General features: G+C 35.3%; 1 protein-coding gene across 1 annotated transcript in view; it reads left to right on the top strand.

Annotated features, from left to right (window-relative positions):
* PAWR (pro-apoptotic WT1 regulator) overlaps nt 1-7,490 on the top strand; it is a 103,224-nt gene extending 95,734 nt beyond the window's left edge. Inside the window, exons 5-6 of the mRNA XM_063646518.1 lie at nt 647-751; nt 2,403-7,490. Of these exons, the coding sequence (XP_063502588.1) occupies nt 647-751; nt 2,403-2,489 (192 nt within the window). The 3' untranslated portion in view covers nt 2,490-7,490. The remainder of the gene's footprint in view (nt 1-646; nt 752-2,402) is intronic.
* The last annotated feature ends 8,753 nt before the right edge of the window (nt 7,491-16,243 follow it).

The raw sequence follows: 16,243 nt of genomic DNA, 5'->3' as shown, positions 1-16,243 counted from the left end.
AAATAAGGTAGTTCATAACTTATAGTGGTGATAAGCTAAAGAAGTTAAATCACAGGCCGGGCACAGTGGCTCACGCTTGTAATCCCAGCACTTTGGTAGGCTGAGGCAGGCAGATCACTTGAGGTCAGGAGTTCGAGACCACCCTGGCCAACATGGCACAGCCCCATCTGTACTAAAAATATGAAAATTACCCAGGCATGGTGGCATGCACCTGTAATTCCAGCTACTCGGGAGGCTGAGGCAGGAGAATCGCTTGAACCCAGAAGGTGGAGGTTGCAGTGAGCCAAGGTGCCATTGCACTGCAGCCTGGGTGACGAGTGAAACACTGTCACACATACATACATACACACACACACACACACACACACAAAAGACGTTAAATCATTGAGTCTATTACGTTAGTTTTGTTAAAGACTTGTATAAACATAGCTTTACTCAGGAGCATCCTAATAACTCCTGTATTCCCCTAATTCTCTGATTCCTTTTGTGGTGGGATCTTTGTTCCTTCACCAAATGTCTTAAGGAATTCATTGGAAATCTTCATGTATGTAAGATATTTTACCAAATTGGGGAGATATATGCCATTTAGGAAGATTATAAATAACCAATTACTTCCTAATTACTGGTTTTTAATTGTATCTACCAGGAAGTAGTAAGAGAAAGACAAGAAAACCTAAGACTTGTGAGACTGATGCAAGATAAAGAGGAAATGATTGGAAAACTCAAAGAAGAAATTGATTTATTAAATAGAGTAAGTATTTCACCATATTTCAGGTTTGGAGGGGTTTTTTGGCAGTTGGATGAAAATATATAAATATGAAGAAATTATTAATTGCATTATTCACTTTGTTCTTTTGTTAGTGAAATAATAATTAGTAAGAAGTATCATTTTCTTCCAAAAACTGATTTCCTTTGGGCAATTATCAGTTTAGCTCACTTAATTTTATTCTTTTGGAGATAGACTGATTTATGGATTTGTTCTGTGTTTTGTTAAAATCTGAGGGTGACAGGCCCTTTGTCACCACCATATGTAAGGGCACTGGCACAGAGTTGCCTCAAGAAATAACTAAAATTGGCCAGGCGTGGTGGCTCACACCTGTAATCTTAGCACTTTGGGAGGCCGAGGGGGGCAGATCACCTGAAGTCAGGAGTTCGAGACCAGCCTGGCCAACATGGTAAAACCCCGACTCTACTAAAAATATGAAAAATTAGCTGGGCATGGTGGTGGGCACCTGTAATCTCAGCTACTCAGAAGATTGAGGCAGGAGAATCGCTTGATCCCAGGAGGTGGAGGTTGCAGTGAGCCGAGATTGCGCCGCTGCACTCTAGCCTGGGCAACAAAAGTAAGACTCTGTCTCAAAAAAAAAAAAAAACAAAAAAAAAAACACTAAAATTGGTATTCTTTATTATTATTATTATTTTTATTTTTTTTGAGGTGGAGTCTCTGTCTGTTGCCCATGCTGGAGTTCAGTGGCGCGATCTCAGCTCACTGCAACCTCCACCCCCTGGGTTCAAGTGATTCAAATTGATTACATCAAGATTTGTTATTTTAAACTGCAAGAATAAATCTATAAATGTCTGCTTTTTTAACAGTAAAGAGTCTGTCTTGAAATAATGTTTCTTGTAACTAAAACTTATGGTGAATTTGTTTTAACCAGAAGGTTGTGTATTTGGGACAAGGATTAATATAGGGAAAAAAGAGTTGGATCATATGCTTTTAAAGCTGGAGAGCGAATACTTAATTTAGTGGCTTTAAATTAATTTTAGCTCTAAAATCTTTCCTTCAAAATGTCGTAGAAAAGTCCAACATATAAATTGATCTGGAGCTGAAAACAAAATTGATCCAGATCAAAATACTCCAGATCCCCTTTTCTGTAGGCCTCAGTTTTGTCACCTCTCTGGAGTGTTATCCCCATTGTACACCTTTAAAGATCAGACAAAGTGGTAGGAGTGCATCTAGAACTTGTACCTGCAGCTTTTGATGACTAATTTGACACAAGGTTGCAACCTAGGTCTCAATACCACATATGGCTTGCATGGGTAGTTTTTTTTTTTTGCCTCAGTTTTAGGGAAGGGAAGTGGAGTTTGTTTAGCTAAAAAACTAACTTATTTATGATGATTGAAAATTGGAAGATTCACAATTTTAAAATTCTGACTTTTGGCTTCCTTTGAAAAACTGAAAGATCTGTAAGAGTTGGCCTATAGACTTGTTATAAGAATGAAGATTCAAGTAATGGGTGCTCATTTTTGGTGGGGCATATTACATCTAAAGTTGTTTTCAGAGCTTGCCCTCATTTCAAAATTAATTGGTTGTATGAATTATTTTTGAATGTGTATTAAGTGTTTTCATCTCTCTTCAAATATTTTTAAGTATTTTTAAAGTGTCTTTTTTTTTTCTTAAGGACCTAGATGACATAGAAGATGAAAATGAACAGCTAAAGCAGGAAAATAAAACTCTTTTGAAAGTTGTTGGTCAGCTGACCAGGTAGAAGATTCAAGACTCAATGTGGAAAAAATATTTTAAACTACTGATTGAATGTTATGGTCAATGCTAGCACAATATTCCTATGCTGCAATACATTAAAATAACTAAGCATGTATATTTATTTCTAGCAAACGGATGTTTGTTTTCAAAATACTTCTTTTTCATTATTGGTTTTAAAAAAGCATCATCCTTTTATCTCACAAATAAGTCATATCTTTCAGTTATTAAAAGATAGATAATGCCTTTTTGGTTTTGTGTGGTATTCAACTAATACATGGTTTAAAGTCACAGCCGTTTGAATATATTTTATCTTTGGTAGTACATTTTCTCCCTTAGGAATATACATAGTCTTTGTTTACATGAGTTCAAATACTTTTGGGATATTACCTACACATGCCTTATTACTGATGTGTGCAACCTTTTATGTGTTGATGACTCACTCATAAAGGTTTTTGTCTACTGTCATTTGTTCTTTCCACTTATTCTAAGCATTTAGAGTAATAGAGTCATACTTTTGTGTAACAGCAACCTTTTAAAAGGAAAGCTCTTATAAAGTCACTGTCATGTTTTAGTTGACTAAATATAAATTTAAGAGAATACTTGAATTGTGCTATAGTAAATAAAAATTTACTATTTTGTGTTTGAATATTGAAAAATTGAATCACTTTAACTCCTGAAAAACATAAATTGTAATTTTAATGTAAAATTTCTTATGTAGGTACTACCTTTTTTTATCGTTCCAAGGTTTGCTAGTGAACACAGGATATTTTAAAAGTGTTTTATTCTTCGGGACTGGAAAGTATACAGTCAGCGTAGGAGAAAAAATCCATATTTTTATATTAGCATGCACACTAAAAACCAAAATATTATTCATACTTAAAACATTCATACAAAACAATATGTAAGCAGAAATAGTACTAAAATACTTTGCCTAATTTCCAAGTTGAAGAATAACACTGGGACACAGTTTTTTCATAAGAGAGAATATTCCCCTATTTCAAATTTAAGGGATTTTCTTCCTAACATTGAAATTTTAAAAACAGAGTTACTTCTAAAGAATTATACAAATTTTCTCTTCTATTAAATATTATTATTTAGAATTGTTTTTGTATTACATATTCATGTTAAGAACCTCATCTTCCCTTAAAATACATTAACATTATGACATTTTTGCTTTGTGATTGAATTTCAAATAGCAGTATGATATCCTTTTATCTAGTTAATATATGAAAGTGGCTTGAATATAGTCAAATCCGTTTTGGGTACTCTACTTTTTCCTTCACTTGCCAAGCCCTTTTATTGTTCACTGTTAGAAAAATAGAGAAGGTGAGACAGCTGGGGGAAAATGTGGAGTAAATGATAAGTATCAAATGTTGAATTCTATAAGTCTCTACATTTACCTAGGTTGGCTTTCTCCCTTCCCCAATTCAGAAGTTTCCAGCTTGGCCAATCATCAGAATCACTTGAGGAACTTAGAAAGAACTCCCTGGCTGTAGCTCCTATGTAGGTTTAGGTTGAGACTCTGGACTCCAGAATTTTTAAACGTTATCATCTGAGGTTTCCGATCATAGTCTACTTTTGAAGCAGCTGCTGCTGTTTTATTCCATTGAAAACCCTGGAATTGACATAATTTTATCTATCAGCATTTCTCCGCTTTTAGTTTATTTAATAATTAACCTGGTCTCCAGGGCAGTTTTCATATGACCATGTGTATATTCACTGCTCACAAAAAAGTTTAATGTTAGATTACCACATTTAATATAGTTGCAGAATTGCTGCATAAGGGCTTCCCTTCTTGGAGACTTTTACCCAGCATGGGAACAGTGATCTGCCCACATGACAGAGTGGTGTGCCAGGCATAGTTAACTGCTTTTGGTTGTGAGGTACGTACTCATCATCTTCCTTTAGTTACCTTTAGTGATGTGGCACACATGTCCTTTTTGCCTAGTTCCTCATCCACACTTTGGATCTTGTGAAAATGCTGTTAGTATCCAACCTTAAAATATATTAGTATATGGGTTTTTATTAAAAGAATTACTTTGAATTTTCTATTTAATTCATATGTAAATAAAGGAACATTTCACTTCACTTAAAAAATTATATCAGTTATTAGGCTGGGTGCGGTGGCTCATGCCTGTAATCCCAGCACTTTGGGAGGCCAAGGCAGGTGGATTACCAGAGGTCGGGAGTTCGAGACCAGCTTGACCAACATGGAGAAACCCCGTCTCTACTAAAAATACAAAATTAGCCAGGTATGGTGGCGCATGCTTGTAATCCTGGCTACTCAGGAGGCTGAGGCAGGAGAATCGCTTGAAAACCCAGGAGGCAGAGGTTGCGGTGAGCTGAGATTGTGCCATTTTACTCCAGCCTAGGCCACAAGAGCGAAACTCTGTCTCCAAAAAAAAAAAAAAAAAATTATTAATACTTTTAAAGACAGCTGTTTAAGAATTTTTTGGGGAACATTTCTAGCAGTGATTTTTTTGGCCTTTTTAACATAATGATAGTGTAAAGACAGGAGCCTTACAACTTAGGCAGAGCATTTCACATGCAGTCCTTCTTCCATCTCCTTAAAATCTATTTATTTTACATACAGACTTTTACACTAACCATTGAAAAATAAAGTAGGATCTGCTACAGTTTCCCCTGAAAATTTATAAAAAGTGTTGAGATTGGTAGAAGGTAGTTTTTAAGTACATGTGCACTACCCTAAAAGACTTGTCTATTGTCAGTAAAGTGTTAGCATTTGTGAATTTATTATTCCTGTTCAGAAATACTATTTCTTAAATCTCCTGGGAATTTTGGCATAATAAAGCACATTCAAAGTTCTAATGTGTTTATGAGCTCATTTTCAAAATAGTAAGTTTGTCATCTTTAAAATGAACATGACTTGCTTCCTTGATTTCTGAAATGAATTAATTGAAGATTGCTATAGTAATCTTTATTTCATCTTCCTAGAGTTGTTGGCAATTTTATTATACAACAGTTACCATTAGAGAATGGGGGGAAGGGCTTTTGGGTGTGTATTTGTAGGTACTAAGGGATTTACTAAATATAGTAGATTAGCACTGTCACACTTGTTCAAGTAGTTTCAGACGTAGAAAATTAAGTATCAGGTATGTGGAGCAATGTAGTCTTTTTTTTCTTCAGTTTAAAAAATTTTTAATTGTGGTAGAAGCAATGTATTCTTAAGGTGAAAAACCTACCTCAGTTACATGTGGTTTGTGTTTTTTGGATAATCTGGATTTTATAATTAGAAATAAAAATGTAAGATTTTGAATCCATTTAATTTCTTGAAAATAGTACAAGTGAGTGTAATAGAGAAGCGTTCATATATTCAACACTGTAAGACAAAACATTAGAGACCTTGGATTTGATAAGTGATCTGATATCCTGGACAGTATTCATATGTACAGTGATAGGTGTCTTTCTTTGGAGTTTTTTTTTGTGCATATGTGTATAGTTTTATGGTTCTGAGTTGGTGACCAGTAAGTTCCATGTAGTGCTGGCACTTACTTAATAACTATTCATGATATTGTTAATAACTTGTTGTAGGATTCAGGCATATATTTTCAGCATAAGAAGCCAAACACACCAGCTTGTCATTGGCAGGAATATATTAAGTGAGAAAAACATTCAGGAATCAGAACATTAACATGTTAAAAGTTAGTGCTAACATGGTCATATTGCGTCTGAACCTATCCTAATATGTAACCATAAAGCTTGACTTTTGCATTGGAACTGTGCTTTCACAAATAAGATTGTAATTGATATTATCTGAGAAGCAGTGTGACACCTTTCTTTTGTTGTTACATTAAGCTGAAAACATAATATTAATAGACAACTAACAGTTTGCTTATCAGGCACATCAACTAAGGCACCTCCCCCCCATGCTAAGTTTCTCCTGGATATATGGAAGTTGATTGTTTCCCAGTTTAAAAACTTGAACTAATATTACCTAAGAAAACCTGAGCCCATATTGTTTTTATTTTACTTACTTAGCTAGAATCTCATAGCATGTTAAAGTCATATCCTTATCCCCACTAAAAATAACTATGTCTATGTGAGAGGAATATTGTTTGTGGGAGCTGTATTAAATACTATTATAGGTGTTACAGAATCTTTAAATAAATGGACATGGACCAACTTTCCATCTAGTAGTGTACGATCTATATAGTGCATGTCAGTAGCATAAAATGCAGTCTTAGCATTAGGCTGTCTAATCTGAATAGTTTACTCAAAAGTACTTCTTTGTGTTAGGTATTCAGCCATTGTTTTTAGATCTAGTTAATAGGTTCTATTTAATTTGCTGCAACATTTACTGAATGGTGGAGTGAAAAAACTGATGCATATTGGGAAATATCTTACCATTTTTTAAAGATAATGTTAATTAGGAAAAGAACACTTTTAAGGAATTTATAGCAGTGATGAAATGAATTCAGTTATATCAGATACACCAAACTGTTGATGGTATTTAAATGTGACTTCAAGTTAGTATTTCTGTATATATTATTGGTTACTGGTTTGTTTTTAGATATGTAAGTCTGTTCTAATCTACAGTTCACATATCGACAGTTACTCTGGTAATAATAGAATGTTAGTGATGATCACTTGGTGGATGTTGATTAAGTGCCTGTGTTTTGTTTCCTCCTCTGGATACCAAATAGGTGTATGCTACTTTTTTGGTGAACTTATTTCTTGGAAGATTTGGCTATGCTATTCAGAGTTTTTATTCTTATGTTTTTCTTCTAAATTTAAGTAGCATCCTGCTGCTACCATATTAAAGCTAAAATTTAACTTTTTTTGAAGACTCAGCTAATTCAGGTAATCCAAATATTTGTGGAAAAACATCTGGATAATTTATTGAACATATTAGTATTGTGTAGACAGCTTTGATCATTCCCATTGCATAGGTTTTTATTGTGGAATAGTCAACTTAATATAAATTCACTTTTAATTTGCATGTATAAAGTAATACTCAATAAAAATTTTTTCATTTATTTTTCAACAGTGTTTATTTTTTTTCTTCCTATACTATCAGTAAAATCCTGACTATGAGTTTTACTTTTGAAGCTAAAGGATAATGCTGGTAATCTAATTATGTACCTCTTACAGAAACCATATGCAGCACTTTTAAAATCTTTATTTGGTATATTATTTTAGGTGGACAATGATTTAAGACTCAAAGCCATCATGTTAAGGTCTAAATACATTAGTGGTGGGGTTTCTCGAATAAATGAGGAAGTGCACAAAAGTTCAGCCTGACTGAAAATTTTTATTGTGTTTTAAAACTACATGAATAATTTCTTAATTCAAAATCAGATTTCTTATAAACTAAATCTGATGGTGTCCAAAGAATTTCAGGTTCTTCAAAGTTTGTAAAAGATAAGTAGGGGCCTAGGAATATAAAAATTTAGACTTTTTTAGTAAATGGTTTACATAACCTTTTGTCTTAATTTGTCATTCTTCATACACAGGCACAAACTAATCAGTCTTCTCTACTATCTAGAACTCTAAATTAATCTTCTCAGTAATGTCATACAAGTCTAACAAGAGAAAAAGCATCCTTAAGTCAGTCTATTTAGATAAACGCTTCAAGTCCCTATGTAAGAATCCAAGGTCTCATAATCTTACATGAAACTGGAACCTTTCATCTTAGACTTCATCAAACTCAATTTTTTCCCTTCTAGATTCACTTTGTGTTTATGCATGCATGCACGCATGCACACAATTCTATCAGCAGCTGTAAACTACCCACATATTTTCTTAATCTCATTTTTTCAGTTTTTCTTCATCTTTAAAAGAGGTTACATTTCATTCCTGGGCAACTCTTATAAAGAATTATGTAATATTGGGCCTTCATATTAAAGAGAGAGACTGGTTATAAGATCCTTTACAGTCCATTCATTTTATTCTGATGTCTAACCAGATAGACACTAGCAAGCAAAACTTCCCTTTTAATCCTGAACCAAATGCATAATTTTACTGTCACTTTCAAAAATCTGTTATGACTGAATCAAAATCCTTTTAAAGAAAGGAAAAAGCTCTTTTTGTGTCAAATAGTTGAACAACATGAAAACAATATGAGCCAGTTAAAGATAGATTGAATTTTTACTTTACACATATGAAAAACAGTAAGTTTTGACTGCTGTGTATGTTATTCACATTAAAATGTGCTCAGTTATTCACTATTGTTAATCCACGTATAATCAGTTGCTATCCCTGTTTAGACACACTATGGAACTTGAAATGTGCAATATTTACATTGTTAGAGGCTTCTATCCCAAATATCTGCATTCCTTTAAAATGTGAACTATTTGCTGTGATTAACCAAAGGTAGATTATGTCATCAGTGGACATTTTAGCTTTATGGAAACAAATTATTAAGAAATGAGTAGAAAGTTGTCTTTTTCTTCGTGTAGTGCAAAAGCCTAAAGCTATCAGTCAAAGGCCTAAGAAATCCCATTTGAAAAACGTGTAAATCATGATTGGTAAGAATACATTCATCTGATAGTATTGAGAAAAGTTGAAAAACTGTTAGCCTTCCATAACACATTAAACGTTTTATGTATGGATGGTTGAAAGTATTGAGAAAAGTTGAAAAACTGTTAGCCTTCCATAACACATTAAACGTTTTGTGTATGGATGGCTTAGGACAATAAACGTCATTAATTTAAAGTAAAATTATGTCAGTCTGTTCATATTAACTTATTTAAATCAGTGAAAATTTTAATGAGATGAATAGATGGATGCTTTGGAAATGCAGGATTATAGGAGGCCTAAAAGTGCATCTTGTTTCTTGTAACCCTTTTAAAACCAATATACCTGGCTAGGTGCAGTGGCTCATGCCTGTAATACCAACGGGGTAACACAGGGTTATGCCGTCTATACAAAAAAATAAATGATGAGCTGGGCAAGATGGCATGCACCTGTAGTCCCAGCTGCTTGGTAGGTTGAGGGGGAAGGATTGCTTGAGCCTGGGAGGTCGAGACTGCAGTGAGCCAAGATCGCACCACTGCACTCCAGCCTGGGTGACAGAGCAAGACTCTACCTCAAAAATAAAAAATAAAAATCGATATAGTTTCAATGAAGCAAAGCATCTCAGGTAACAATTTGAGCATAACTTTAACCATAACTTATTATAGCATAATAACATTCATTAGTAATTCAGTATCCATATGTGCCAGGCTGTGTTAGGTGCTTTATATATTGTTTAATTTTTAAAAACTTGTGGAGTGTACATATTGGTAAGGTGACATTGTATCACAAAGCTAGTCTTTGAGTCCAAAGTTTTGTGGTTTTATGCTGTGATATACTTTTATCTTGGAATTGTCTTATAAAATGTTTTGCCAGTGGTTCTTAAAGTGTGTTTCTGACACCAGTAGCATTGACTTCACTTACAAACCTGTTAGAAATACAAATTATTTGGCCCCACCCAACACTTGAGTCACAAACTTTGCAGATGGGGCTCAGTCTGTTTTAACAAGCGTTTCATGTAATTTTGATGCAGGCCTAAGTTTTTGAGCCACTGCAGTATGCATTTCTATTTTTAAGCAAAGATCTTGGTATTTCTTTTTGGACATTGTAGAAATAACATGAACTTGTTTTTTGTTTGTTTTCGTTTTGTTTTGTTTTAAGCTCCTGATCTTTGTTGATTACTTTGCAAAAGATTGTATCAGGAAAAGCCTCAGCATGGGCATTGGCATCCTGACATAACCCGCATTAATTTAGTATTCTCTCTGAAACTCAAATGGATTCTCAAGTCCAAGAGACTATGGAATAAAATCATTGTTTTTCTGTGTTAAGGTTTATCTCTGTTATTGCCTGAAGACTTTTGGTAACAATAATGCGCTTTCATCAAACTTTTAAGACTTGATTGGAAAAAATAAATATATGTTTCATCAGTTACAATTTTGTTTTGTATGTGTGGACGCTGGGGTGGTCCCTGAGGAGCCTGAATCTTCAAAATATACTTTCTGTGAGCTCAGAAAATGAATAGCACTTTTGAGCTAATTGATCAGTGTGGAGAAATCACAATGTTGCATCCTGATGAGTAAAGATAAAATTGACTATTGATTCAAGATCATTTTTTATATGTGAAATAGTTAAATAAGCTATTCCTGTTTACTTTTTACGAGCTTCAGAACAGTTTTAGATTTATAAAGTTATTGTGAAGATAATACAGAGGGTTCTCATATGCCACCACACCAAGTTTCTCCTATTAACATCTTACATTAATACTGTGCATTTATCACAGTTAATCATCCAATATTTATGCACGATTATTAAAGTCCATACTTGATTCAGATTTCCTAAATTTTCCCCTAATGTCCTTTCTCTTTTCCAGCGTCCAGTCCAGGATACCACATTATATTTAGTACCTGTGTCTCCATAAACTCCTCTTGGCTGTGACAGTTTCTCAGATTTTCCTTGTTTTTGATGCCCTTGACTGTTTTTAGTTCTGGGCAGGTATTTTTCACTTTACTATGGATATTTCAGATACACAGAAAAGTACAGAAAATCACTAGCAATATCCTGCTAATTTTTTGTTATCTGTCCTGCTTTCTTTTTCTTTTTTGTTGGGGTGTTTTCAAGTTAAATTCCAATTATCCTTTCACCTGCAGATACTTCAGTATGTATCTCTAATAGTAAGAATTTAAAAGAATAACCACAATGTTATACCTAACAAAATTAATATTAATTATTTAATATCATCTGTTTACTTTGGGTTCCCTAAGAAGCAGGCATGCATGAGATTTATTGGGGGAAAACACTTGTGAAGAAAATTGGAGAAGGAGCTAGAGGAGGTTGAGAAAAGTGTCAGAACTTGATACAGGTCTGCCTGGTGAAGGGGAGAGGAGGATAGTTGGACAGGAAGTCTTAATCCATAATTGTTGTAGTCCATTTGTATTGCTATAAAGGAATGCCTGAGGTAATTGATAAAGAAGTTCATTTGGCCCATGGTCTGCAGGTTGTACAAGAAGTATGGTGCTAACATCTCCTTCAGGTGAGGGCTTCAGGCCGCTTCCCCTCACAGTAGAAGAGGAAGGGGAGCCAACGTGTCACATGGCAAGAGAGGATGGAAGAGAGTGGGAAAAGCAGGCCTTAATGCCCTTTTAAACAACCAGCTGTCATGAACTATAGAGTGAGAACTCATTACCTTGAGCATGGCACCAAGCTGTTTATGAAGCATCTGCAACCATGACCGAGACACCTGCCACTAGGCCCTATCTCCAACATTGGGAAGAAAATTTCAACATGAGATTTGGAGGAGGTCAAACCAAACTACAGCAGTAATTCTAAAAAAGTTTTAACAAGGCTGTTTGGGAGTCCTCAAACCAAATGTGCCCGCTCCTGAGCAGTCTCACATCTTGTAGTAATGGGCCTGCCATTGTAATCCTGCAATGCTCATTTGTTGGCACGGAGCAGCCAGTAGGAAGTGTGCCCTCAGCTGAATACCATGGTGGATTCAGACCACAGTGACTGGAACTGTCAGTCAATTACCCACCCTAAAGTTGGAGATCTGAGAGGTCCATTTTTTTTATGACTGTCACATCATCTAATACTTTGTGTTCAGATTTCCTCCAGATGCCTCTAAAATTGTCCTTTCAGTGTTGGTTAAGGATCCAAATGAGAGTCAACTTGCATTTTATTAGTGTGTCTCTTGAGTCTTTTTTAACCTATAAATTATCCCTTCTTCCCCATTCTTAGACCATTTTTCAAACTGAAGATATTAGATCATTTGCTCTGCAGAATTTCCCACATTCTGGATTTCACTGTATCTATGGTATTAATGTATCCCTCTATCAACCTCTATTTTCTGGTAATTGTTAGATGTGAAACCTTTATTAGATTCAATAGGTGGTGAGTGCTTCCGACTGATTCACATCAGAGGACGCATAATGTCTGGTTGTCTCACTTTTAGTGATGTTAATATTGATAAGCAGATTCAGATGCTATCTTTATTGCTCTATTTGAAAGCTCCCCATCAACCTTTTGTGTAATAATTTTAGCAGACGTTGATGATTATTGCCCACATCCGTTATATCTTTAGGTATTGCAAAGTGATAGTTTTCTAATCCTGTGATTTATTTACATGAGTAGTTGGAGTTCTTTAGAGAAACTTTTCTCACCAACTGCTTGGTTTCCCTAAAATACAAGAAAGATAAAATCATGCTGATTCTTTACCGATTTTATAATAATGGGCTATAGCTTAGTAACCTCCAAAGGTAAGTAATGAGTTTATTTATTTCATGAGCTTTACTCCATTGCAGTAATTATTTTTTTATGTCCAAATTGTCTCATCTTTGGCCAGTGGAAGCCCCTTCAAATTGGTTCCTGTATCATTTTGGTTATCAATAAACTTCCTTGTTTTCTGGCATAAGACATTCCAATCTCATCTTGTACATTTCCTTTTCAGGACCTCCAGGTTACCTTCTTTTGCAGGTAATTAAAGCCTGATAACCGTCTAAATTATTAGATGGTATAAAAAACAGAGGGCATTTATGGAGTTGTTGTTGTTGTTGAGACAGAGTCTTGCTCTGTCGTCCAGGCTGGAGTGCAGTGGCACAATCTCAGTTCACTGCAACCTCTGCCTCCCAGTCCAAGCAGTTCTCCTGCCTCAGCCTCCCGAGTAGCTGGGACTGCAGGTGCCCACCACCACACCTGGCTAATTTTTGTATTTAGTAGAGACGGGGTTTCTCCATGTGTCAAGCTGGTCTTGAACTCCTGACCTCAGGCGATCAACCCACCTCAGCCTCCCAAAGTGCTGGGATTACAGGCATGAGCCATTGCACCCCGCCCATTTATGGAGTTCTTAACTGTAAAGTCTGTAAGGACTTTGAAATATTTTCCAACTTGTACTTTCTTTCTTTCTTTTTTTTTTTTTTTTGAGACAGAGTCTTGCTCTGTTGCCCAGGCTGGAGTGTGGTGGCACCGTCTTGGCTCAGTGCAACCTCCGCCTCCTGGGTTCAAGCAATTATCCTGTCTCAATCTCCAAAGTAGCTGGAATTACAGGCGCCTGCCACTGCGCCTGGCTAACTTATATATTTTTAGTAGAGATGGGGTTTCACCATGTTGGCCAGGCTGGTCTTGAACTCCTGACCTCAGGTGATCTGCCCGCCTTGGCCTCTCAACGTGCTGGAATTACAGCCTCCAACTTGTACTTTCACTGCATATTTTTTAAGATGATGACAGAAATACGCTTGTTTCTTTGCCTTCTTAAAATTTATTTTCTTATATTCTGTGCAAGACAGCAGATCATAGACATATAGTTGGCTCTATGTATCCATGGATTTTGAATCAATGGATTCAACCAACCATAGTTGGAAAGTATTAGGAAAAAATTAAAATTACAACAGTTAAAAAAAGATAGAAATTTTAAAATACAGTGTAACTATTTACAGAGCATTTACATTGTATTAGGTATTGTAAGTAATCTAGGGCTGAGGATGCAAGAGGGTAAGTATGCAGGAGGATATGCATAGGCTATATGCAAATACTACACAGATAATTGGTATCCATAGGTATCCATAGGGGGTCCTAGACTGAATCCCCCAAAGATACTGAGGGACGACTGACTCTTGATTTTTTTTTTTTTTTTTGAAAATTCAAATCTATACATGTATGTTAGGAACTTCAGGAGATTGACTATAAAAAGCAAGACTCTTTTTAGTAGTTGTGTTCAAATTAGGTAGTAGTCACATAACTATGTAAAAATTTATAGATATTCATTAGGTATGAAAGGACATCAGAACTATGTAAATTAAATACATAATTTAAAAAGTGGTGCCCAAATTGTGCTCCTGATTAGATACTTCATCTCTAGCCACATCTGAATGAAGGTCTGTGTGGAGGTGCCAGTCATTGGTAAGTTTTCACAGCTGGTTGTGAGGCAGTCCTCATGAGGAAAGTGTTGGTTGATGGCTCAAAACAGGCTGTGAAGTTGCCCTTTTGACTGATGGAACTACCAAGACCCTCTGCAGTGCTCGGAATAAAGCCCAGTTACTGGCAGCCATCACCTGGGACATCACTTCATAATTCTGGCAAAACCCTTCCTCTACTCCCTTAGTACCTCCATCCAAAAGGAAGGATCCACTGTTTTCTTCCAGAATGTGGAAAGCAACTGAAGGCTAAAATTCTTGCATTTTGTCTTTTGTATTGGTTCACAAATACTTATTGTGTGCCTACTTTTTGCTCTGTTCTAGGTACTAGGAACATAGTAGTGAACAAAAAAATCCTAGCTGACACCGTTTTAATTTTTAGTTACCCAGTGAAAGAGTGTTGACACAGAATTGAGGACTGGTTGTTAGAATGTTCTTTGATCCTTTCCAAAAGATGAGAATTGAACGCCACTTGTTTTTTGACAGAGATGGTGTCAGTACATGTCATGGGTCATAATTTGTGATGCAAATATTATGCTGATAGGTCTAATGTTTGGAAAAGACAGATTTATTCCCTTAATCTTTAGAAATTGAGAATGGGGATTTGGGGCACAAATTTATGTTTCCATTAATTTTTGCTGAATGAATTTTATTACTTTATTTGCACAAATACATGGAGTGCATTTGAAATTTTGTTACGTGTTTATAATACATAGTGATCAAGTCAGGTTATTTAGAGTGTCCATCACCTAAGTACAATACATTTGTCTTAACTATAGTCAGTCTACTCAGCTATCAAACATTGAATTTATTCATTTCGTCTAACTTTATTTTTGTATCCTTTAAGCCACTTCTCTTTAATCACTTTCCTCCCCCTCACCCTTCCCAGTCTCTAGTATCTTTCCATTCTCTATCTGCATGTGATCAAATTTTTTAGCTTCCACATATAAGTGAAAGTATGCACTGTTTCTTTCTTTGTGCCTGGTTTATTTCACTTAACATAATGACCTCCAGTTTCATCCACGTTCCTGCAAATAATATGATTTTATTCTTTTTTATGGTTGAGTAATATTCCATTGTGTATATATGCCACATTTTCTTTATCCGTCTATTCATTGATGGACTCGGGTGGATTCTATATCTTTGCTATTGTGAATAGTGCTACATAAACATGTGAGTGCAACTATTGCTTTGATATATTGATTTCCTTTGGGTAGATACCTACCAGTGGGGTTGCTGGATGAAATGGTAATTCTATTTTTAGTATTTTGAGAATTCTTCATACTAGTTTTCCATAATGGCTGTGTTAGTTTATATTTCCACCAACAGTGTATAAGCATTCCCTTTTCTCTGCATCCTTGCTAGCGTCAGATATTTTGTCTTTTTAATAATAACCATTCTGACTGGGGTAAGATGATACCTCATTTTGGTCTTGATTTGCATTTCCCTGATGATTAGTGATGTTCAGCATTTTTTTATATACCTATTGGCTATTTGTATAACTTCATTTGAGAAATGTCTAGTCATGTCCTTTGCCCAATTTTTAAGGGGATTATTATTATTTATTACCGTTATTTGAGTTCCTCATATATTCTGGATATTAGTCCCTTGTCAGATGAATAGTTTTCAAATATTTTCTCCATTCAACATGTTATCTCTTCACTTAGTTGATTGTTTCCTTTGTTGTGCAGAAGCTTTATAGTTTATAGTCCTATTTGTCTATTTTTGTTTTGTTGTTTGTGCTTTTGAGGTCTTAGTTCTAAAATCTTTATTTAGCTCAATGTCCTTGATGTGATTTGGCTCTGTGGCGTTACCCAAATCTCATATCAAATTGTAATCCCCACATGTTGAGGGAGGGACCTGGTGGGAGGTGATTGGA

Source organism: Pongo pygmaeus, chromosome 10 (genome assembly GCF_028885625.2).
Source record: "Pongo pygmaeus isolate AG05252 chromosome 10, NHGRI_mPonPyg2-v2.0_pri, whole genome shotgun sequence".
NCBI classification, from domain to species: domain Eukaryota; kingdom Metazoa; phylum Chordata; class Mammalia; order Primates; family Hominidae; genus Pongo; species Pongo pygmaeus.
The sequence above is the reverse complement of the archived record's forward strand: the minus strand, read 5'-3'. Positions and strand labels throughout refer to the sequence as shown.